Below are 26,334 nucleotides of genomic sequence, written 5' to 3' on the forward strand. Positions count from 1 at the left end.
GGGTAGCAGTCAAGAAGCCAACAGTTAAGGGTGTGTAGACAGATGTTTAAAATACTCCAGTCATTTAACAGAACACCTGAAAAAGGTGACAAGGGCCCAACACAGCCTTACCAGGAAGGACCAATCATGGTAGGGGAACACAAGGCCAGGGAACCCCTATTTTAGAAGGAAAACAGAGCTCCGAGATTGGGATAGTTCGAATTGAAGACAGTCAAAGCCATAGCACAACTTGAGATGATCCGTTTAGTACAATTATACAGTCTAGGCAGAGAGGAGGTATGATGGTATTCAAATCAGATCTTCCCTCGCTGCTTCAGAGGCGAAGGTAGTGCTGCTAAAACAGCTATGGGATTCAGAGTCCAAGAAATGCCAGGCTGATGGCCACCAGACAGCTAAGGGGAACAGGAAATTACATGACAGAAGTCATCAACCAGCCAAGACTCTGTGGATGGACAATAGAGTGCCATGCAAAAGAATTTGAAGCAACTGCTGCAGCTGGAATAAAAGAGAGCTAACAAGCTTTAGAAGTGACTGAGAGATCCAGCCCAATGTCAGGATCCAGACCCCAGTCCCTCCTCAGTCAAACAGCTATTCATGGAGATGGGTCTAAAATGGGAGATGAAGAAAAGAGGCTGCTAAAGGAGCAACTGCAAGTCTGCAGGTAGTGAAGCAGACTAAGACCTCCCAGTTCCAAGAACAGCTAGACAAGCTCACCGAGGAGTTAAAGGAGAATCAAAAGAGTTGCAGGCAACAACAGATGGAGAAGAAAACTCTTTAAATTGACAGCGGGGCAAAGATGGAGGTGATCTAGCAGAGCAAAGATTTGGTGCTGACATCTGTGCAGCTTTGTAACATGAAGTTACATCAGGATTTACAGGATTTACAGAGAGTTTTGCAGAATATCTCCGAGATACAGAGCCACCATAAAGAACACAAGATAGTTCTACAAGCTCTCTGGGACCAGATCCAGATCTTGGAAGCACATCAGAGGAGTCTGCAACTTAGTGCTGCAAGCTTCAGCAACAACAGAGCAAGAAGGTGATGCTCATAGGACAATGGGATGACTTCAGCGTTCAGCTATGAGAAGCCATCTGAGCCAGCAACCACTTTCTGAAACAAATTTGAGGAATTGAGAGGACAGAGGATGATGGTCCAGAAGAAGGCAGAGAGATGTGATTAAACACACAAGTATGGACTTGAAGTGGAAAACAGGGTGATAGTTGACCAGGAAGCTTACATCCCCACAAGGAGCAGGGTAAGGATTTGAGCAGCCGGGAAAATAGTGTGAGGATATGGATTCACCGCCCAGTGAAGGACTTGGTATCAGCAGCTGCCAGTACCAAGCCGCTGTTGACTGTAGAAGCTCCAACAATGTCAGTAGCCTTTACAGCTATCCAACCCCTCCTGGAGTGGAGAAAAGTAGAAGATTGGGTCACTGCAGGTGATAGGGTCAAACAGGAAGTCGTGTCTCAATTCAACGTCCTTCAGGTCCAAAAGGTCAAGGCCTTGTAGGAACTCAAAGAGATGTGCTCCTCAGGGGATGAGATCTTAGCCCAAGCAGTGCAGTGGGAACAGGACCCATCTCATAACTGAAAAAGAGAGTGGGGAACAGCAGTGTTTGCTGCAGAAGTTGCTGACTTAGCTCCACAATTTGCTTTAGGTCCAGTCAGGGTTGAAGTCTAGCAGGTTAAAGATAAAGAGTGGGAAAGCCTGAAGGCTGACGTAGCCCATTCTTTGAAAAGAGTTGGAATCATGCAGGGTGCAACCACTACAACAGGAAGATGGTTTGAGCCCAAAGGGACATGAGCCAGTTGTAATTAAGAGCTGCCCTGCTATAGACTGAATGATGTGAGCTCACAATGAATCTGCAAGCTAAAGCCACAACTGGACCCCTGGTAAAAAGAAGAGCTATAGCCAGAGGAAAAAGGAAGATAAAAGTGATCCCGATATACTGAATTTCATCCATAAAATAGCACTGGTACAGAAAGAACAAAAGCAGGTATTCCTAAGCCAGATGCTCCAAGCAGTGAGCAAAACAGTACAATCCCTGGTTTTTGGAAACTCTGAAAGTGATTTAAATGTAGCTTGCGAGAGCCTTATCTCTGAAGGTTGTACATGCAAGTGCATCCAGGAAGTTTCCTCTCCAGCTTAGGAGGCCACAGCAGAAAAGTTTCTTGCTAGTGAAATCCCAATTCTGTTAACCACTCTAGAGATGAAAAAGGGCTTCAACCAGCTGAACGCTCGGCACATCATAAATTACAGCATGCCATGTGCACTGTATGGGGTACCTATAATGGGGGAGCTCCAGGCTTTCATCACTTCATATTTCTCTGAGGAAGATAAGGATATTGCCAAGAACCTGGCTGACTTCCTTTTTAATAGCTAAACAAAAAGTGTCCCCGGCTAGAGAACATAGTTAAAAGTTAACTTTGGTCAAACCCACCTTTTGATGCATGTTGGCTCCAGAGCGGGGTAACTCCCAGGGAGCCTAAATTGCAAAAGCTTTCCAGGCAGAGAGGTCTGGGAGAGAAGACCCTGAGGAAGCAGGGCAAAGCCTGGAAAAGAGAGAATGTTACCTTCAAACTGAACCACCAACCCAACTCCTTTCTGTAGGGGAAAGTATGTGACGGGGTGTATCTGGCCTCTGCAGCTCACTAAGGGAGACCCTACAGTCCTACTACATGCCACCCCAGGAAGCAGTGAAGTAACAGGAAAGTAACAGCAAAGATGGGTCTTCCAGGCCTGCCTAGAGAAACCTCACAGAAGCAGCTAATCAGAGCCCAGCAGGCTTAGAAAAAAAGAGCCTGCAGAGCCTTAACACGTCAGTTCCTAATTGGACCAACGGAGTGAAGAAGAGAGAGCAGACCAGAGGATGCTGGCCCTGGAGATAAAAGGGGCCCGGTACTAGGAAGAGACCCAGGAAAATAGTAGCCACAGATTGGAGTAAGTAGTACATGGCTGCTGTTTATAGGATTCTTGGGTTAGAACCCAGAGTAGAGGGTGATCCTAGGTTGCTCTAAGAGCCACAGGTAAAGTGGTGTAAATCCCAAGAAAGGGATAGGCCTTGTTTTGGCTCCAGAACAAAGGGCTGAATTTAATGGGCCCAGAGCTGGGGCTCAAGACCCTAGCGAGAGCAAATAGACTGTTAGTTATTGTACACTTTGCTACTGCAGAAGGGCTTCATTTAGATTTAATGAGTTGACCGGAGGCACAAGCTGCTGAAGACCTGCCAAGGTTGGCTGGCAGACTGCGGGGGGTGCCTGGAGTGAGAAAAGGATTGCAGTTTCACACTCAGCACTCAAGAGATGAGTGCCCCTATTACAGGAAGTTACAAGTCTGTTCATTTTCCCTGGAGAATTTCACAAATACAATGCGAGAGCCTTTTAATTGCAAGCTATAACTACCTTCTACCCTGTGTCAAAATCTATTTCTTCTGCAGTACCTGTACTAACTGGATTGGGCTGACCAGAAGGTTTTGCAGGCTTTAAGTAAATATCATAAACAGAAAACACTTCTTCGTCTTTGATATATTTGTTTACCTGCTTGTGGAAAGGGTCTCTTAAATAAGCCTTTGTTTGTGATCTTCCCTTAGAGCCTGATCCCGAAACCCTTGAACTCAATAGGATTTCTAGTTTGATTAAAGAATATAAGTATAGGTAATTGGGCTTCTAGTTTTGTGCTCTAAAGACTGCTCTGAATCCTGATACTTCCCCTCTCTACAAATATAAGTTTTTTCCTGTTGTTGAGCTGAGGCTTGGCCTGACATGAGTTATTAACACATGGAAGGAGGCCCCATTTCTTGAAGGTAGACTTTGGAGGTAAACAGATCATTAGGCTAAAAAGGCAGAATGTCTGGACTAGTCAAGATAAGAAGGAGGACACCCAGGGAACAATTTACTACAAGCAAAATGATGATGAACAAGATAAGATAGGAATGTAGAGAGGTGGTAAAGAGGAGATCGCACATGGACAGTATATGCTGCACAGCAATTGGTTCTTGCAAAGTAACCAAGTCAATCCAAAAATGTGTGATGCAATGTATAGTAAATGCCATGAGATATGTAATGCATATAAAGGGAGAGGCTTTCTATATAACTTTGGAGCTGTTATGTATCCTGCATTCATCCCTGCTGAACTGATCAGATTCAAATGCAATGTAGTGTTGCTGTATGCCAAGTAAAGATACCTGAGTGACACAGTCTGGAGTCAAACAGAATTCTTGGCTAAATGGAAAGAGGTGTCGGAGGGAATCCCAACACAGTGGTGCCATGCTTCTACCTGGATCCATTCATCTGGAGCAGGTAATGTATAGTTTATTATACGTGTCAAGTTTGCAATGGCATTAGAAGGGTTTAAATTTGAAGTTGCCAGAGCACTGGAGGGGTGGGTTGTATCCAAAAGAGGCCCCTATGGACTCCCCAGAGATGTGTTTGGGGGAGACTGGAACTGAGTGGAAAAGGAATTCCAACACCTAGTGCTGGGTAAGAAATGTAAAACAGACAAGCAAAAGACTCTGTTACAAGGCTTAATATTGGGAATCCAAGCCTTGGATAAACAACTGAAGGACTTAAAAATTCAGGTCCCCAAACTGGAAAAGGAAATAAATATACAAGGTACATGCAATACAATCCAGCAAGACATGTTTGGAGAAGAATGAAAGCTGTGAGGCATTAAGGAGGAACAAGACCAGCTCATGAAAGAAGTAGCAAATTTACAGGACTAGTTGTGGCAGTGCCAGCGTGATGGGAGATGGGACCCAGCAGGGTTTTCCCAATTTGCAATGTAGCTATGGGACATGCTTGTGCAGTAGAGGGATGATTGGAATAGGTATACTCAGTGTTTTTTAAAGGACTGGCCTTGAAAGATATGAACCACTTAGCTATGCAGAATTCGGAGACAGTATTGCAGAAATCTTGGGGAAGTTTGTGGACATGGGTCATAGAGCATACCCTGGAGGAGTCAGTTTTAGGGGCACACTTTACAATTTAAGATCAGCTCAAGCCGAGGTGTTTGTTTAATATGAAGTTCTTCCCAAAGGAGGGTCTGAGTGAACTAGCAGATCGCCTCCTTCAATGGTGGAATCTACAGAAGCCTAATATGCATATTTACTAGCCTCAGGAGAGAGAACACCCATTGACATGTTAGTTGTACTGTCCGTGGAATGCAAAGATCATGTTTTACAATTTGACCTTAATCCTTCTAAGTTGTACAGTCTGTCGTCCAGAGGAGAGCACTGGTGGGGGCCACATATAAATCCACAGTGTTGGTGGCAGAAGCCAAGATTTTCCAAGTGGAATCCAGCCCTAGGGACAAGGGACTCTGAGGAAAGGGACAAGTAGATCAGGAACATCGAAGACTCTGGCTGCCATTTGGGCAGCTTAAGAAAGAGGAGGAGGAACTGGAGGAGGAAGTGAAGAGATTGAAAGCTCTGCAGGGTAGCCAGTCTGGTGAGCACCCAATAGGGCTGCCAGACCTTTGCATCCCAGCTGTCTCTCGTAGCATCTCTTTTACAGGATGGCTGGCATGTCCCATGGTAAACATCTCTATAGTTGGGGTGGAAGAGAACATGTTACTAGACAGTGGGGTAGCAATTACCATGACAGGGAACTTGCCAAAAAGGACTGAGGAAAGGAGATTCAGGAAGTTACTGGAGTAACTTGTCCAGTTCAGGTTAGGGAAAAGGAAACAATTATTAAAGGAATATGAAGAGTGTGACATGGTAGTAAATTCACAAGAAGAAATTCTAGGGATTCATGTGTTAGTGGAAATGAAATTAGTGGTGGATTTGACCAATATGGTGCTTTGGGGGAATGTGGAAAAAGGTGTCATGCCCAATGCATAAGAAATTGCTCTGAGATATGAACAGGACACACCTGCTTGGGTACCCCAACTAGTGGAGACCGTGTCAGAGTCAATATCCAGTACCTAAGGAGTCCTTCAGTCCAATTCAGGAGATAGTGGAGGTATTGTTAGGGCAAGGTGTGATAAAGCCAGTGTCCTCAGTGTGTAATTCCACAGCCTGGCCAATGCAGAAGCCAGAAGCGGGATGGAGGTTGACCATAGACTATTGGAGCGTAAACTATAGGGCAAAATCTGTGGCACCTTTAGTGATGGCTTATCCTGAGATGACTACAAAAATCTCTCATAGAATGAAGTGGTTTTCCGCGCTGAACACTAGTAATCGGTTCTGGTCCCTCCCCCTAGTCCCAGAGTGTCAGTACAGAATGGCTTTTACATGTGGGAGGGCAAGGATTCCCTCACCATTTACACTGCTTCACGTGAGCATGGACTCTGGGACTTCCCTCAGGCAGACAGACTCATCCAGTACATTGATGAAATACTAATTCAATCCTCTACAGAAGAGGAACATAAACAGGATTTGTTTGAGGCTTTGCACTGTTTGCAGTTGTCAGGATTAAAAGTGAATAGTGGAAATAATCACAGTTGGCAAGGAAGAGGCGACTTTCTTGGGAGTGTCATAGATGAGGAAGGGCCAAGTATAGACCACCAGAGAGCAGAGTTAATCTCCAAACTCCACAGACAAACAGGTTCTACAATCTTTGTTTGGAATAACAGGATTTTGCAGGGAGTTTTCTCCCCAGCAAATCCACTGTATGAATTGGTAATGGCACCTCATTGGGATTGGCAGGAAGAGCACACTGAAACAGTGGCTGAGCCAAATAGGCTTTTGGGGGCACTCTGTACTGACTCGTCCGGATGAGAGTAACACTGGGTGCACTAAAAAGTCTAACTCCAAACAGTATAGGGGTTGTGTTGATGCAGAAATATGGAGATCAGGATCAGCCAGTGGCATTTGCCTCCCGACTGCTGCAGAGTGTGGAACTAAAGTATAACTGGTGTGAGAAAATAATCTTGGCAGCATACTGGGCTATTATCAAGCACAAAAACTTGGTGGGAAGCCAAAACATGTTTATAGTCAGCCAGCATACTCCCCTTAAGGTAGTTCTAGGAGGAAACATATCAGCTGGGCAAGTGAGTAATGAAATAATTTAGAAATGGACTTTGGCTTTGCAAGGAGAAAATATGGAGGCTGTCCAGCTTATGGAACCAATGGAATGGATTGCAGGAATTTGCATAGGAGGGATGCTACATGAGTGTGAGGTCAGCCCCTCTAGCACTGGATATCCAATCTTTTAAAAGAATTTTATGCTGGCAGAGTTCAAGAGGAAGAGGCGCTTTGATGTACATACTGCCATCTATCTGCAGAAGGACAGAGGAAAGGAGGTCTGGCAGCAGTAAAACTGAGGGGTGGAATAATTATAAACACTTTACAATATAAATGCCAGTAAATCGGCTCAGTATGGAGAAGTGGCAGCAATTATTGGTGTGTTGATGGAAGAAAAGGGATCTCTCTAAACTTACCATAGTTCTGGACTCAGATTGAGTGTTCAGGGTTGCTGTATGAATGTTAGCTTGGTGGGCTCAGAAGTAGTACTGGGCTACTGATGGAGGAGAGATCAAATTCAGTAATATGTGGCAAATGTTGGCTGATTTTGGTTAAAATTGAGGTGCACAGGAAAAAAAGCCAACCTAGCCGCCAAGGATGCAGCAGTTACTGAGTCACCTTGGCCTTGGGAGACCGCTTTGGAAGCAACCCCGGTAGCAGTGCTCACTTGACTTGAGGTCAGCAACAAACACAAGCTATAGCAGAGTGGCTACAAAACATTCAGAAACAGGATTTGGAGCTAGGATCACTTTGGGAGCAAGCATGCTGCAAGGAAGTGAAGGTAGCAGGTCAGGATTTAGTAATAGAGCACGGACTCTTACGTGTAAAATCAGAAAATGGTTTGGTATAGGTGGTACCACAGGATATGTGAAAAGATCTGCTATTATGGGTGCATGGGGCGGCCACGCCAAACTGGCAGAGGCCAGAAATAGGTTGGCAAAGCTGGGGGTTGTGGCCCAAATGGTAAAAGGACCTAAAGGAGCATCTTGATGCCTGCCTAATCTGTGCCAGACACAATCAGCTAACAGAAATCAGAGGGGAGCTCTTATGAGACAGGCACCCAGAGGTCCTTGGGAAAGAATTCAAATGGACTATACTGGGGAGTTACCCTTAAGCCCAAGAGGTAATAAATATGTGCTAGTGGTTGTGGGTGCTTTTTCTGATTAGATTGAGGCCTTCCCCACCAAGAATATGACTGCCCTAACTACAGCAAAACAACTGGTGTACAATTTGTCCTGCAGAAAAGGGTGTCTAAGGTGATTCTTAGTCAATGGGAGCAGCTTTGTGAGGTCTGTTGTCAAAGAAGTGTGCACTGTGCTGGACATCAGTGAGAAGTTCCACATTCCCATGTCATCTAGCAGCACCAGGACAGGTTGAGTGAATGAACAGAACCATAAAATCTGAACTCAAAAAAGGGTTAATGCTACAGACAGCAATTGGGATGAAGTGTTACCACTAGTACTAATGCATATCAGAGCTAGGGAGTGCAGATGCACAGGCTTTTGCCCCTACAAGGTCTTGATGGGAAGACAAATGACACGGTGGGAGGACGGGATTAACCCAGTTCCAGCCCATCTGGCTACAGTAGCTCTATTGGAAGGCCGAGTACAGGACTAGCAGATGCAAATTTTACAGGTCTAAAAGAGCATGGTGGTAACCGATGAGGCAGAAGTACAGAAGGCCAAGACATGGTTCGATGCAAAAGGAGATCTAACTGAACATCGAGTAGGATCTAAATTCATGATCCACGATTTAGATCTTTACTACACTTTCCCAAAGGCAAAGAGATATGGTCCATGTGTGATACTGGATCAGTTTGATCCCTCTGTATGCTTGGTAGACCTGGGAAGTAAAGGGCGGAGTTGAGTTCATGCAAGCCAGCTCAAAATTCACAAAGTTCAGTAAAAGAGAGAATTTAGAAATGGTTTCTTTCCTTTTTGTCTTGCAGATCTGCATCCATGCAGTGGTGGTGGCTTCCAACATTGGACACACTCTTGTGGTTTGGTGTGGCATTAGTTCTGTGGTGAATTTTTACAGCTGTTCAGATCACTCCTCCTATCCAAGTAGAAAGCCAAAGATGTTGACAAGCCTCAGAAGATGAATGTTCATCTGGTCTTGTGGTAAACCCCTCTGGCACCATGCTTAAGATCATAGTGACGAGAGGTGATTTACCTTGCCATGTGTAGGTTTCAGGGGGCCTGCTATCTGGCTACCTACAGGGCATACGAATTATGTTCTGTGACTGGCAAAAACCTGCAGCTGTCGGGACTCTATGACTCCAGTTCTTGTGGGTCCGGAATGTCAAGATGGCTAATGAAGTCCAGGTGGTTGATATGGACTTAAGGAACTATAGGATGCACTAGAATTTCAGAACTTTGGATGTGCTTATATACACTAATTGTACTGACATTGGACTCAGATGGATAGTTGACATTATCATTTCTTTTTCACTGCTTTGGTGGAGGGTGGTTTGAAACAGTGAGCCTATGGTTCCACAGCCTCCTATGCATATCCGCACTGTTCTCCCTCCACAGGGCTCAACATCCCCCCTCTATTTTATCCAATCACTGCTCCATAGCTAGAAAATGGTATTTTTAAATACCTCACTCATGAAATAGTGGTAGTAGATATATTTTAGGCTGTACAAAACACAGGTTGACTGGAACCTGCCCAGCCCCATGTTTAAAAAAAAAAAAGTTTACCAATAATATCAGGGCACACATTTATTATGGGAGGATCTGGTGGGAGGCATATTCCAAGAAGTGCACAAAAATCGTAGAGCCAAAAGCGACACAGTCGCACCATGTGTGTAGCACTGGAGTTGGGGGGTCTCCCTATGGAATTATGCAGATATAAAGGAATTGAACCTTAAAATTAACTTGATAACTGATAGTTTAGGTTGAGCCATTAAAAAGGGAGGAGGGATTAGTACTTTAACCTTGCAGCAGGAGGCATTAACTATTAATGCACTCCATTGCACAAACATTAAAATGGATTAATATATCTGTGAATACTGTGATTGAATCATTGAATATTGCATGCTGCATATATGATACCAAACTTGGTATGCGTCTAATGGAGGGAATAGAAGAAATAAAACAGAGTGAATGTTAAACAGCACACTTATCTGAACCACGCTAATGGATATGGGAATTAAGAACATTGGGAAGGAAAATTTGCAGTTTGCGAGGCTAAAAGGTCCTGTATCTTGGGCACCACATGAAATTAATAATTCAGCTGTGACAATTGTGATTGCTATTCCTAGATGGACAGGCCAGGAATCCTAAAAGATTGGTATATGTTAAGAGTATGTATGGTATATGTTAACAGTTAACAGTATAATAGAGAATGGGACCTATAAACAACATTATCCCAGTGTGAAGATGAAATAGACACAGTCTGCTGTAAACAAATCAAGCACAGATGGTTCTGTGAGTGCTCAGCCCGAATGAACCTCCCACAAGCAAGGGAGCTTGGGTCCAACTAGTCATTAAAGAGAGAGTGAAGGAGGTGGTACAGCTTGGGGACACCGTTTGTGCTCTGGGATGCCACAACTTTTCAGTGGAGACAAAACCATGGTGGGACACTGGATGGATTTTGTCTGAACCTCACCTCTCTGACTCAGATTGGGACCCATGACCTATGGCCAAATGTGAAGATGAAGGAGAATGTGACAGAGGTCATGACAGACAACACCAAATGGGAATCACTGCTGACCAATCTCTTTGCACCCGTTCATTCCTTGTCCATTAACATCACTGATTTGATACAAAGGAGAATAGAGCAGTTCATGACCATTGCCCAGCTAATAGCCAAGCAATGATATTGTTATCATTGGGATGCTATTGTTCAGGCAGTGGAAACACCATGGTGGGCTGTACCAGAGGAGATGAACTTGCATCCCCTGGTTCCTACTTGAAGTCTAATATTGATGGTGATTCAAATAATTACAATTACTGTGGTCTTAGGCATGTGTTGCTGAATAATGAACTTAAAAAAGGGGGCACAAAAAGACAGAAATATGATGAATATGAATGCTAATATAAAACAGAAAGACAGAAGCAGAGGAATGTAGCTGAGACCTGGCCTAACATGAGTGATTAACACATGGAAGGAGGCTCCATTTCTTGACGATAGACTTTAGAGGTAAACAGATCATTAAGCTAAAAAGACAGAATGTCTGGGCCAGCCAGGGTCAGAGGGTGGACAACCAGGGAACCATTTACTGCAAACAAGATAAGGAAGGAATGTAAAGAGGTAGTGTAGAGGAGGTCAGGATGGACAGTGCATGGACAGCTCAAAGTAACCAAGCCAATCCAAAAATGTGTGATGCAATGTATAGTAAATGCAATGAGATATGTATATAAAGGGAGAGAGTTTCTGTGTAATTTTGGAGCTATTCTGTACCCTTCATCCATTCCCACTGCGTTTAAGCCTGATCACCTCAGTGTAGCATTGCGATATGCCAAATGAAGATACCTGAGTGACAAAGTCTGGAGTCAAACTGAATTCTTGGGAAGCCAAGTGGAAAGAGGTCTTGGAGGGAATCCCAACAATTATTACTTTCAGTAATAGGATGTGGCTAACTCTGAAATTCCTATTACACTAGGATTTGAAATGTCTAGTTTGCAGGTGAAGGCACGAAATATTTGTGTACATAAGACTGGCCATACTGGGTCAGACCAAAGTTCCATCTAGCCCAGTATCCTGTCTTCCAACAGTGGCCAATGCCAGGTGCCCTAGAAGGAATGAACAGAACAGATAATCATCAAGTGATCCATTCCCTGTTGCTCATTCCCACCTTCTGGCAAACAGAGGCTAGGGACACCATCCCTGCCCATCCTGGCTAATAGCTATTGATGGACCTATCCTCCATGAATTTATCTAGTTATTTTTTTAACCCTGTTATAGACTTGGCCTTAACAACATCCTCTGGCAGAGAGTTCCACAGGTTGACTGTGCGTTGTGTGAAGAAATACTTCCTTTTGTTTGTTTTAAACCTGCTGCTTATTAATTTAATTTGGTGACCCTAGCTCTTGTGTTATGAGGAGTAAATAACACTTCCTTATTTACTTTCTCCACACCACTCATGATTTTATAGACCTCAATCATATCCCCCCATAGTCATCTCTTTTCCAAGCTGAAAAATCCAAGTCTTATTTATCTTTCCTCATACGGAAGCCATTCCATACCCCTGGTCATTTTTATCCCCTTTTCTGACCCTTTTCCAATTCCAATATATCTTTTTTGAGATAGAGTGACCACATCTGTGCACAGTATTCAAGATGTGGGCGTACCATGGATTTATATAGAGGCAATGTGATATTTTCTGTCTTATTATCTATCCCTTTCCTAATGATGCCCAACATTCTGTTTGCTTTTTTGACTGCCGCTACACATTGAGTGGATGTTTTCAGAGAACTATCCACAAGGACTCCAAGATCTTTCTTGAGGGGTAACAGCTAATTTAGACCCCATCATTTTATATGTATAGTTGGGATTACATTTTCCAATGCGTATTACTTTGCATTTAACAGGATTGAATTTCATCTACCATTTTGTTGCCCATTCACCTAATTTTGAGAGATCCTTTTGTAGCTCTTCACAGTCTGCCTGGGATTTAACTATCTTGAGTAGTTTTGTATCATCTGCAAATGTTTTCACCTCACTGTTTAACCTTTTTCCAGATCATATATGAATATGTTGAATAGAGCTGGTCCCAGTACAGACCCGTGGGGGACACCACTCTTTACCTCTCTCCATTCTGAAAATTGACCATTTATTCCTACCCTTTGTTTCTTATCTTTTAACCAGTTACCAATCCATGAGAGAACCTTCCCTTTTATCCCATGACAGCTTACTTTGCTTAACAGCTGTAGGTGAGGGACCTTGTCAAAGGCTTTCTGAAAATCTAAGTACACTGTATCCACTGTATCTCCCTTGTCCACATGCTTGTTGACCCCCTCAAAGAATTCTAGTAGATTGGTGAGGCATGATTTCCCTTTACAAAAAACATGTTGACTCTTCTCCAACAAATTATGTTCTTTTAAGTGTCTGACAATTTTGTTTACTATAATTGACCGTAAAATCATATTTCATTCATAATGAGCAAGAAAAGCTGAAACAAGATGGAAGGTGAAGAGATCATGTTATTGCGGACATACGTTATTCCTGCACAGTGACTGGCTAAGTTAGTTGTCTTTCAGTATAATACTGATTAGTAATGGAATAGAACATTTTCAAGAGCAAAGATTAAATGCCAATGGCATTCTTAAGCCTTCTGGAAACTTGTTTTAAGCTTTGCTTTGTTATCACTATGAGAGATCAGAACAGTATATCTGAAATGTTCAATATGCTTTGCTTATTTTTTATATTTCAGAGAAGTTAAGCACTAAAGGAATTCTGCTATGGACAGGGCTAAATAGACTGGATGAATCTTCTGGCTGGCAGTGGTCTGATGGAGCACCACTGGCATTTGTGAACTGGAGATCAAGTACTTGATGTTCCTCTTTTTCTGAATTATTGCATTGTAATTGTATGCTCTCTATAACTGAAATTTATAAGAGTATTGGCCCTTTTTGTGTTTTTGTTTAGAGGGATATTCAAAATTCCAGGGACATAGATCAGGGTTTCATTAATTGGACTTTTTAAAGTGTATTTTAAAGATATTTTATATTAGGAATTTTAACTGATTAGTCTCACGTTAATATGATAAGCCTTATGACATCCCTTGTCCCATATTTCAAGGCCATTCATTTTCACAGAAAATGGACCCTGGAACTTTTCAGGTATTTCATGGGATAGCACTCAATGAGCAAACACATACCAACAAATATAGAGTGTGATGTTCAACCATCCAATTCCTGTGAATTCAATCCGTTCCTTTGCATTACCCAGTGCTGAGCAGTAAAACTTGTTTTACTTTACTGAGGGTTTGTGGTTTGTGTATCAATATGCTAACACCCGTAGAAGATTATAAGCCTGTTTTGCAATTCAAAAGTAAATTGTGGTTAATTTTACATTTTTTAAAATTGGTTGTAGATCTCACCAATAGAGCACTTGGAGAAAATGACTGTGTAGTCTTTAATTCAAAGGCACAGTATGACTGGCAAAGTTATAAATGTGATTCTGGATTGCCTTATGTATGCAAAAAATATGGAAATAGTACAGAATATGAAACATTTGGTAAGTCTCTCAATGGTAATATTTCCTTTGGTGGGTTTTTTGTTTTTGTACAATAAAGTATCATCTATATTTAGCATTTGTATTTTGATACATGATACTGCATGTTCGTATGTGGATATGTTCTATCTTTACCTAGTAGTTTTGAATGGTTTTATATTTCTACTTTTGTAAATAAATAAAAAAAAAAGCTATGATTGTATTATGAAAACAATAGAGCATAGCCTGAAATTAATTTTGTGTAATATGTTCTTTTCTTTTATTGTTTAACTAAGATATATGGAAGTATCATCCTACCCGCTGTAACACTGGCTGGTATCCCTACAACCGCAACTGCTATAAACTTCATAAAGAGGAAAAGAGCTGGAATGAGGCTTTACTGTCTTGCAAGACTGATAATAGCAATCTCATTAGTATAACTTCCTTGGCAGATGTGGAGTTACTTATTAACCTTCTTGAAGATGGTGAGTGCTGGAGAGTTAGTTTAAACTCTGTTACTTTTAATAACTGAATTCTTTTTGATTCATTAAGTTCTTTTTATGATGGGTTTCCACATGACTCAGGCATGATATTATTTGTCTTGTACAGACATATGATAGAATAAGAACTTATGATGCCTACTCCTTTTAGGACAGGAGTGGACAAACTTTTTGGCCTGAGGGCCACATCTGGATATGGAAATTTTATGGCGGGCCATGAATGCTCACAAAATTTGGGATTGGGGTGTGGGGAGGGGGTGAGGGCACTGGGATGGGGCCAGAAATGAGAAGTTCAGGGTGCGGGAGAATGTTCCAGGCTGGGACCAAAGGATTCAGAGGGTAGGAGGAGGATCAGGACTGGGGCAGTAGGTTGGGTCACAGGAGAGGGTTGAGGTGCAGGCTCTGGGCAGTGTTTACCTCAAGTAGCTCCCAGAAGCAGCAGCATGCCCCCACTCCGGCTCCTACACAGAGGCGCAGCCAGGTGGCTGTGCGTGCTGCCCTGTCTGCAGGCGCCACCCCTGCACCTCCCATTGGCCATGGTTCTCAGCCAGTGGGAGCTGTGCGGGTAGCACTTGGGTGGGGGCAGCATGTGGAACCCCCTGGCTGCCCCTATGCATAGGAGCCGGAGAGCGGACATGCCACTGTTTCCGAGAGTCACATAGAGTGGGGAAAGCCTCTGACCTCGCTCCCCGCCATATTCTCCCCTTCATGCAAAAGAAGAGCAGTAGCCCAGGCAGTTCAACGCCCTTTTGTAAGGCTCCAGAAAACTCTGCTCCCTCTAGGCGGTGGGACTAGCATCAAGAGTCTAATGGTCAAGTGTCTTTTACCATAGATCTTGGCATATTCTAGCTTCTGAGCAAGTCCTGAGTAAGCCCTTTGCAGTCTGATTCTTATTCTTTTCATTTTATTATTGGTTGTGCCCCTACAAACTGCTCCCAAGCATCTATATCAGGGATCGGCAACCTTTCAGAAGTGGTGTGCTGAGTCTTCATTTATTCACTCTAATTTAAGGTTTCACGTGCCAGTAACACATTTTAATGTTTTTAGAAGGTCTCTTTCTACAAGTCTATAATATAGAACTAAACTATTATTGTATGTAAAGTAAATAAGGTTTTTAAACTGTTTAAGAAGCTTCATTGAAATTAAATTAAAATGCAGAGCCCCCTGAACCCATGGCCAGGACCCAGGCAGTGTGAGTGCCACTGAAAATCGCACGTGCCATAGGTTGCCTACCCCTGATCTATATCGTAACATTCCAAGATTGTCACTCTGAAGCCTAGAATGTCCGAGTCATGCTTGTAGCTGTTTCCATCGTTTCAGACTGACTGAGTGCTCATTGGGTTTACAGTTTCACCAGGTTCAATCATCACTGGAATTCATGGTCTGTTGCATATTTTTTTTTTACACTTTACAAATTACACCTGTATGACAGCATGGGCTTTTACTTAATTCAATAATACTCCCTGTGCAAAAGCTATGGAGCAAGAAATACTACTTCTCAAAGCAGCAATGTTTATGATACCTTTTTCTTTACCTACTCAGGGCAACTTAAGTTGCAATCTACAGTGGCTTTTCCAAGATGTCATGTCTCCCCAGCCATATAGAGCAGAGCGCCCATTAGTTCCCAGCCACAGAGGCTGGGAGGAAAAGGATTAGGGCTGTCAATTTAATTGCGGTTAACTCAAAAAAATTAATCACAATTTAAAAAATTAATTGCAATTAGCCGCACTGTTAAACAATAGAATACCAATCGAAATTTCTTCAATATTTTTGGATGTTTTTCTACAGTGTATTTGTACAGCACTTGTATTAGGTTATTTGAAAAATACAATTTCTTGATTTTTTACAGTGCAAGTATTTGTAATAAAAATATAAAGTGAGCACTGTACACTTTGTATTCTGTGCTGTAATTGAAATCAATATATTTGAAAATATAGAAAAAATCCAAAAATATTTAAATAAATGATATTCTATTATTGTGCAATTAATGGTGATTGATTTTTTTGCTCACACAATTCATTTTTTCAATTGCTTGATAGCCCTAAAAAGGATACCACTCCATAGCCTACTTTGTCTTCTATACCATGTTTTGTCCCCCTTGCATGCATATGCTCTTAATTTCTTTCCCCCCTGTGGGCATTTACAGATCATAACATCACATACATTGGTTTACTTTTGAAGCCATTTTTTATAAAGTAAAGCAGAAACATATCTGTAAATTTTCAGAAATTTTGTATAATTTATTTTTCTAAAAAAAGGTGAAACTGACTGAAATTCTGCATTTTTAAAAAAAGGTGCTGTTAATCCTATGGAAATAATTGGCATTTATTTCTGCTTCATCAAAATTTAAAATATCTTTTACAGAAAATGTAACCGAAACATGGATTGGCTTGAACAGTAATAAAACCCCCGTTATTTTTCAATGGTCTGATGGCTCCTCAGTAACCTACACTAACTGGCACAAACAAGAGCCTAATATCTTTCAGAGAACAAGTCAACTTTGTGTTTCAGCACAAGGATCTGTAAGTTTTCTTTCCTCCTTTCCTTTAAAAATAAAGTTAGGTTAGTCAATTTTGGTCATGATCACTGTCGGGCTTTTTAATATGCATATATTTTTCCATCCTTGACCACATTACAACATTGCCTGTTGATGCTTAATGACTCTGAGTCTTGAAAAGTAAGCCTTAAAAATCAGTCTTAGGACTGTGCTGATGCACAAACAAAAAAAAGAATGAGTCATAACCATTGGGCCTCATCCTCAATAAGAAATGGAATAATGCAATGCTTGCCGAATGGAAGAAGACAAAAATTAGTGGGCAGGTAGTTTTGTTTCAGTGAAGAGAAAATAATTTAAAATCCATATAGAGTGCATCTTAACTTATTGTGTTTAGGTTATTAACCTGAAAGCTCCAAATGAATTTTTTTGATAAAGTATGCCCGTTTCATCTTACTCTCAGTTCTCGGCATTTATAGCAGTTTATGGAACATCTTGTAAAAATATACACCAAGGAGCAGCATATACTGTCTAATCCCGCTCCAAGTCATTGGAAGTTTTGCCATTGGTTTTTATTGGCAGCAGGATTGAACTCTAAATCTGCCAGAGATTTTGAGACTGGGAGCAAAATGCATACTTAAAAAAAAAAAAAAAAAAAAAGTAATTTACAGTTCCTACTAGCCAGACAAGGATATCTAAAAACATTCATCAATATTTTATCTGACCAAAGGATAATTTAGTAATGCTCAAACCCACTAATAAACTCTTTCCTTAATGCCATGTGACACCATTTTCAGGTTTTATAGTAAAATACGTTTTTGCCAAAGAATCCACTATTCTGCACAATTATCAGAAATTTTATCTAGTCCCTAATAATTGGCCCGGTCCTGCAAACCCTTCCTCATGTGATTAATCCTTACTCATGGGCGTAGTCCCACAGAAACCAAGGATTACCCTTAATAACTAAGAACTGGAAGATCAGGCCTAATGTCTTTGAGCCGAAGATAATTAATTAAATTATAATTTAGATACACATGAGCATTTTTCACCCATTTTGCACAGGTGTAAATGACTATAGAAAGTGCAACGTAGCAGAGAACAAGGCACAAAATTTAACTTTTAAAGCATTCATTTTGTGCATGTCAAATAGTTTAAAAATGCCTAGGGGCCCAGACCCACAAACCTTTACTTGCTTGAGTAAAGACCATGCACGCGAAAAAGGATTAATCGTGTCAGGCCCAGTGGTAGCTAAGAAACATCTAAGACATGATTCTGAGAGAGCTAGCAACAGCAGTTCTCATTGGCTTCAGTCAGTTAAAGGGCATTTCATCTTAATATTCAAAGAGACAAATCCTTCTTGCCTTACTCACACAAATAGTATCACTGAAGGTTTTTTCTGAAGTCAATGGGAAGACTAAACACAGGAATCAAGTGAGGAGAATGTGACTGTTTATTCTCTCATCCAAAAAGGTCTGTTAAATAAGAAAAGAAACTATGTAATTGTGTGTGCGTTTGATTTGGTTTTTTATTTGTTTTTGTTTTTTTTGTTAGGCAGGACACTGGCAAGTTAAAAATTGTGAGGATAGATATTTTTACATTTGTAAAATAGCAGGACAGCTTGAAAATGACACATCCAAGAAGGAATCAGACTGTCCAGAGGTGAGTTTGCATAGTGCTTTTTTTACTTCATAAAATGTGATAGGAAACCATTACATATTTGTATATAACTATGTTTGCTTTTTCACATTAAAAAATATACTTGAGTTTTCCTAGGAAAAATCTCATTCCTATTGTTGGCTTTAAAAATGTATAAACCAAAGATTAATGTAAAATTTGCAAGTGCTCCTTTTATGGATCACTGCCTTGTCTGAAGTTATGACCCAAGTTCCTGCTTCTTTCTAGATCAAAAGTCAAAATACTCTTGCAGACCATCTGTGCAAATAATGACTGTTACATGATGCCCCACCTCCCACATGGTTTTCATAGTTTCAAGTGGAATGTCAGGGTGAAAAATAATCAGGTTTTTTTTAATATTGAGAATGAACTTTTACACTCAATTTGACTTTCCTTTCACTTTTGTAAAACAAATGGAAAGGCATGAAGCTATCTAAAAGGGAGAAAATAATAGGAATTCAAGCTTTTTAAACTATGTAGTCCAGTGGCAAAACTTTTTTTTCTTTTTGCTACCAGTTTGTTCAACAGACACAATATAAAGAAACATTCTGGGATTGATGGGTTTTGGTGTCCTTGAAAATTGCTCAAAACTTTATAGAGAAGTTTTATAAAAGCTTTTTCAATAGAAATATTTGTCCTTTCATTGTTGTGAAGGCGTATTTCTGCTCAATGTAATAGTTTCCTCCCCCATCACCCCTCCCTTTTTTTTTTTTTTTTTTGGCATTCCCTTTCGATATTTGATTAACAAAGCTATGTGCCAGAGGTCAAGAAACATGACAGATTCAATTTAAATTGGACAAGGGACCAAGCTAAAAAGTTAGGACCTAGATCCAATTTTCCCCAAAATTCAAGTCTGTTAAGAACTTAGATTTCTGTTCAGGTCATTATGGAGCTAGAGACTTTCTGTAATATTTGTATCCACATCTGGAGCCAAATAGAAAATTCCCCAAAGTTAGGGTGCTTGCGTAAAAAGGCATTTCACTTGAGCCAATCTCTATTTTGAGGTATATCAAGTAAAAATATACTATATTATTATTCTCAGATGTTTTGTCATTCTAAGATGTGTTGTGCTGTGAGTACTCTTAAAAATGAAGTTTAAAAATCTGATCACAGAACAGGTCCTGAGTTCACTGAATCTTGTTTCCTTCTTGTGTTTAAAAGTAAAAAATGGTATTATGATGATACCGTTAGCAGGAGTTAATTATTTAAAGCCAATGAACTGACAGAATTGTTACAGATGTCTTTTTCTTTCAAAGACCCTACTCCTTCATCTCAGCTCTTGGGCACAGGCTGTTAAGATTCTTGCAGTTTAGTAAGAACATGTCATTTTTTATAATTTATAAAGCTGCGAGCACAGGAAAGACCTCATCAAAATCAAGAGTGGGCAACTTTTCTCCCCCGTGCTCGTGTGTGTGTAAGCTTTCATGTGTATGCTTTAACAAATTAGTAAAGCATTCAAATAGCTGGTGATGGGGCTGATATAAATATTTAGGTTAGATTAAAGTAGACAGAAGTGAATGGGAGTTTGCTTGGGAAAGGAATGCAGAATTTGGCCTTGTGACCGCATCCATCATCTTTAGGTAAAGGTGGTTCTCATTATTAATTAGAAGTAGTATGACCGTTGATTATCATTCAATAGTGCACTGCTAAATGAAGAACTTGGATTAACTTTCAAGTATCAAGAGTTTTGTTGTATTTAGGTCTTTTCATCTACCTGCAGGTTGTGCACATTTATAATTTCTTTGACCCATCAGTCACTACGCTCTTTTTCGTTCCATTTGACTGTTTCACATAGACGGCTATTCTATTAAAAAAAGAAAATCCTCACTGTGACGGGGCTGTTGATTACAAGTGGTACTGGCAAATGGTTAGGTTCCTGGGTCTCAACTCTCCCCCTCTCTAGTATTGCCTGCCAGTGGTCGCTCCAGCATGTTGGCAATCTCACTTCGAGTAGATACTGCCACACTGTCTGGAGTGGCTCATGATTGTGAGTGCCTATCTCAGGGCAGACTGTCAGAAAATAGGGCAGACACCCCAAACTGGTGGTGTGTTCTATAATTAGATTTCATCAAGCCAGTAACAAATGTGAACTCCTGGATCACTATACCAGTCTTACCGTGGAGTCACAGACAGTCCCCTTAGACTCTCCAGGCTTGTCACTGAGACAAACTGAACTTTGTGGTGAAAGTTCAATTAAACCTAAAATTACACCACATCAGGTTTCTCCTAAGAGACCAGTCACTTACCCGCAGTAATTGGTACTCCAGATCTTACACCAAAGACAATGCTGGCAGCCAATTCTATAGTAAATTAACTAAAGGTTTATTAGCTAAGAAAAACAATGAGAGTTGTTGGGAGGTTAAAGCAGGTAAAATATATGTACAAGAGAACCATAGTCTATAATTCCAAATGGTAGCAAGATATAATAATCTGCCAGTTTCCTAAAGGTCTCTCAAGGCTATCAGGAATAACTCTGGGTATTTCCGTCTTCTCATTTAATTATTCTGACTGTTAGAATCCAAACAGTGCAGAGATAAAGGGATTAAAAAGAGATTCTTTTAATCCATATTTATAGTGTCTTCACACAGAAAACAAGCTGACAATGTCGCTACCCAGATGGACTTTTTTCCTTTGATGAGTGGGGAATGCACATAGCCTCTAATCTCCAACCATCACATAATGGCCACTTGCTTTGAAATTAACATTTTCTGTTAAAGTCCTTAAGTCCTTGATTAGTATTTCACAAGATTTCTTCGGGTTATTTAGTTACAAGGGTATACACAAAGTAAATGTTTGCTATTACACTATAATAGGAACAAATAAGTGAAAACAGTACATAACATTCCTCTAGTTTTCATGACATTTAAACATCTCAGTACACACTTACACATTACTTTGATCTGTACTAATACGCAAGTGAATTGGTCTGGGGTCCTGATCTGACCTGGTTGTCCAGCATCACAGATTGTAACTCAGCCCTCTAGCCAGGTCACCCATGAAATCATCCTTTTCTGTGAGTGAGTCCAACCAAGTATAGAAGTCCAAAGGCCCTCTGGCCCCCAAAAGGAGTTTCCAGCCCAACTGAGGGCCCTCAAAGGCCTCACATCATTACTGCAGGGCTTACAATGTCTTTAATCCCCTTATCTCAAGGAGGGAGGGGTTTATACCACCCTCACAGCAGACTTGAGAGCCTGGACTCCCCTACCAGTCTATCTCCTATTCTATCTGATCTCTTCTCCTCCCCTTTCTGAGCTGTCCAGCTCTATTTTAAACTCCTCCTCCAGCTGGAGCAGGTTCTGCAGGTGCAATAGGGTGGGGCTACGTAGGCCCAGAACTGCTCCTTCTATCCCATTGTTGAGTTTATATACCACATCATGCTCACATTTTTCTTCAGAAAGATATTCTTAATTTTGTTCCCTCTCTCCTTTGCCCCTCATTGGGGTGAACAGAGCCAGTTTCATTAGACCAAGCCATGAATGAGAGACGCTGAGTGATTTGAGTGTGATTTGAAGGCATTCAACCATTGCAAAAGGCAGTGAAGCACCTCCCAGGATCAGAACTTACATGTCTGACTCATAGGTCATAAATAGTGGAATGTACTGTGGGAGTCGCCTCTTTGCTGTCTGTTATTTTTCATTCTGTAAAACATGCTCAAGCTTGGTATAATTCCTTGATTTCTATGAGTCTGTTAATTTTAACCTGATAGAAGCAGTTGTGTTCATTTGATCAAAAGTAGTCAGTAAGTTAAATTTTTATTTTGGAATCTTTGTCTTGCTAATTAATTTTCTCTTTCCATCTACTCTGTGTGTTGATTAAATAGATGTTGCATCCCCAAACTGTAGTTTTCTGTATTAGCATAGCTGCCATCATGTCATAGAAAATAATACCTGTTACTAGTAAGAAAGTTAGCTTTATTCTTGGTTTCATTCTATGAGCTCTACCAGGTTTACTTATTCTTCCTTTTCTTTGTCATTGTTGATGTACAATAACTAGGTAAATTCTGGTGGCTTGTCTCACATCTGATTTTAAATTCATTATGCCTCTTATTTTTCTCTCAAGGATTCTTAGCCCGGGCATGTTTTTGTCTTTACGAAGCTTTCTAGTCGTATCTATTTTACTGAGGTTTTTATATTCTGTTGATTTTATTACTTGATCCTCAGACTGATAAGCATTAAAAATCTCTTGTGCATCTGATCAGCTGATGCAATAATTGCAGGAATCACTATTTTTCCACTTCTCTCAACTCACCATGAGCTATTTGGCTCTTCTTAAACTTTTATTTATTTACTCATTCAACTATTTGTTTAACCTGTTATCTGTTAACAGGGAGCAAATGTCTTGTAACAAAGGTCAGCTTCTCTATGGCAATCTGTCCAAAAACAATGATTTTAAGAACTTTCCTTAAACCAGCTTCTGGTAGGAGTTCTGGAGCTGTCAGTTACTTGATGACAGAGAAAGAAGTGAGAGACAAGGTGAGTGAGGTAATATATTTTATTGGACCAACTTCTATTGGTGAGAGAGACAAGCTTTTGAGAAGTTGGTCCAATAAAAGATATTATTTCACCCACCTTCTCTCTCTAATATCCTGGGACTAACACAGCTACAACAACGCTGCATACACATATATCAGTGGGCAGTTATGGTCCTCAGTAATTTAACTGACATGTTCAAAGCTACCATAGCATAGCACTAAAACAGGCATTTCTCTTATTTACTGCTTGTCACTTGTGGTAAAAAGGGCCCATCTCCCAGTACTGATACTGTTAATGTTACCATGCCTGCCGAAAATAAGATAGGAAAGAAGAAGGTGCATTTAAGAGGTGGAATGCCAAGTACAATTGATGAACAAAAATGAAATAAAGACAAGGTGGGTGAGATAATATCTTTTATTGGACCAATTTCTGTTGGTGAGCTAGACAAGCTTTCCAGCTTACACAGAGCTCTTCAGGTCTGGGGAAATGTACTCAGTGTGTCACAGCTAAATACAAGATGGAACACATTGTTGAGCATAAGTAATGAGCATATATTTCAGGGGACTGTTCAAGGAGAAGTGACCTGTTAACAACCTGGAAGCTGGTGCGGGGAATTGTTAGTGGGTTATAGATTGCTAGACACTAAAAATCATGGCTTATTACAACAAAGTTATGAATTTAAGCTCCAAGGATTGTTCATCTGTGGGTGAATACTTCTCACAAAATGTTCACTCTATATCTGAACTTCAGTCCTCATTCTCTAAGGAAATCTGCAAAACACTACAAAAATGTGCCTCATATGGAAGCAATTCCATACCCCTAATCATTTTTGTTTCCCTTCTCTTACTTTTTCCGATTCTAATAAATCTTTTTTTGAGATGGAGAAACCAGAACTGCATGCATTATTCAAGTTGTGGTGTACAATGGATATATGCAGTGTATTGTGATATTTTCTGTCTTTTTATCTATCCCTTTCCTAATGGCTCCAAACAATTTGTTAGCTTTTTTGACTGCCATTGAACACTCAATGGATGTTTTCAGAAAACTGTCCACAATGACTCCAAGATCTTTCTTGAGTGGTAACAGCTAATTTAGACCTGATCATTTTGTATGTATAACTGGAATTATGTTTCCCAGGGTTCACTACTTTGCACTTGTCAACATTGAATTTCTACTGCCATTTGGTTGCTTAATCACCCAGTTTTGTGAGATCTCTTTGTAACTTGTTACAGTCAGGTTTGGATTTAGCAATCTTGAGTAATATTTTACTGTTGGCAAACTTTGCCACTTCACTATTTATCCCCTTTTCCAGATCTTTTATGAATATGTTGAACTGCACAGGTCCCAGTTCAGATCCTTGGGGGACCTGCTATTTACCTCTCTCCATTTGTGAAAGCTGACCCTTTGTTCTTACCCTTGTTCTATATCTTTTACCCACTTACTAATCCATGACAGGACCTTCCCTCTTATCCCATGACTGCTTACTTTGTTTAAGAGCTTTTGGTGTGAGACCTTGTCAGAAGCTTTCTGAAAGTCCAGTTACACTATATTGACTGGATCATCCTTGTCCATGTGCTTGTTGAGACCCTAAAGCATTTTAATAGATTGGCAGGGCATGACTTCCCTCTACAAAAGCTCTGTCAACTCTTCCCCAATGTGAACATCTTGGGATGAAAAAAATTAGACCTGTGTAATAGCTATAATGTGCTTCATTTATTTTATCCTGCGCTATTGGCATTTAAAAAAAAAGATTGAAGAAAATTAAAAGTATTACTGTATTTGAAAACAGAGCAGGAAAATAATATGAAGTAAATAACAAGAAGGATGATTTGCCTTGTCAAAGGTCAGCATTGAGGCCACTTTTAGTATTAAGTAAACATTCCATTTTCACTTTAAAACAAAAATCATACAGCTGTAACATATAATACTGTGACAGGGTACAATCTGGACTGATGAATAGCTGTGTTCCCTCAATTCTCCAAGCTGAGGTGCCTTTTACACTGTTTCTCTGTGACAACTACCACTCCTGGTCTGCTCTCACACAGCTTCCAGCATGTAAGTTACCCCCCCCCCATATATTGTATGAGTGCTATAGCCAGCCACCTTTGAATTACACTGCAGCGCAACACCTGCAGTCCCAGTCCCAGACTTTCTTCCAGAAATATGTCTTGTACTGCCCATCGCCTTCTGGACAATACAAGCTAATACAAAGCTCGTCATTAATAGAAAATGAGATGCACAAATCCTGTTATCCCAAGTGGAGTTTGCCAAACGTTTCAGTCCAGACACAATGGTTTAGAACAATAAAACAATTTTATTAACTACAGAAAGATTTTAAGTGACTACACATAATGAATAAAAGTCTCAATTGATTATACGAAAATAAAAGTAAAACCCAGCTAATGCCCAGTTAAATAAACTAAGTCAATTCAAAGCAAGGATCTCTCTGACCACGTTTCAGCAGTCTTACTTGCTGAATTTCTTTCAGTCAGGATCTTTCCCCCAGTCCAATGCTGCTTCCTTTGTTCTTCAAGTGTTGTCAATGCCAGGGCTAGAGAGAAAGGGAGAGATCATTTAGGGTGTCTGCTCTCCCTTCTTATAGTTCTTTCCTTTCATTGAGAATCATCTCCAGCTAAGGTTCAGGAGACAGAAAGGATATGTGGACAGGAAACCTCCAGTTGTTTCTTTTTCTAGGTGTAATTTTTTGCCCACATCCTCTTTCCTGCCAAAGAATGGCCACTTAACCAGGTGATGGTCCATTTGATTTTGTTGACACCTCTCTGAAGCACTAGCTAGCCTTTTGTCTCTGGGAAACAAGTTTGTGACTGCTCTCCAAACTTGGAACATGTCTTAGTAATATCATACAGTAGAATATTATAACTTTACATACAATGTTGCCACACACATCCTACCAGGACAATAATGATCAGCAAATTATGAGTTTTCAAATGATACCTCATAAGACATACTTTGCACAAAAAATATCATAATCTTATAAAGGGGATAAACATAGGGGTACAGATGGTCATAAATACCAGCTCAGTTGAATCAACATGCAATGTTTCT

At 40.6% G+C, this 26,334-nt stretch overlaps 1 protein-coding gene across 2 annotated transcripts in view; it reads left to right on the plus strand.

Annotated features, from left to right (window-relative positions):
- Nucleotides 1-26,334, plus strand: part of PLA2R1 (phospholipase A2 receptor 1) — a 77,629-nt gene that overhangs the window by 14,996 nt on the left and 36,299 nt on the right. For both annotated transcript variants that reach the window (XM_030580752.1, XM_030580751.1), the window contains exons 5-9: nucleotides 13,347-13,460; nucleotides 14,009-14,152; nucleotides 14,425-14,613; nucleotides 16,993-17,150; nucleotides 18,674-18,781. In XM_030580752.1, the coding sequence (XP_030436612.1) occupies nucleotides 13,347-13,460; nucleotides 14,009-14,152; nucleotides 14,425-14,613; nucleotides 16,993-17,150; nucleotides 18,674-18,781 (713 nt within the window). The remainder of the gene's footprint in view (nucleotides 1-13,346; nucleotides 13,461-14,008; nucleotides 14,153-14,424; nucleotides 14,614-16,992; nucleotides 17,151-18,673; nucleotides 18,782-26,334) is intronic.

The sequence above is a fragment of the Gopherus evgoodei genome, chromosome 11 (genome assembly GCF_007399415.2).
Source record: "Gopherus evgoodei ecotype Sinaloan lineage chromosome 11, rGopEvg1_v1.p, whole genome shotgun sequence".
NCBI lineage: Eukaryota > Metazoa > Chordata > Testudines > Testudinidae > Gopherus > Gopherus evgoodei.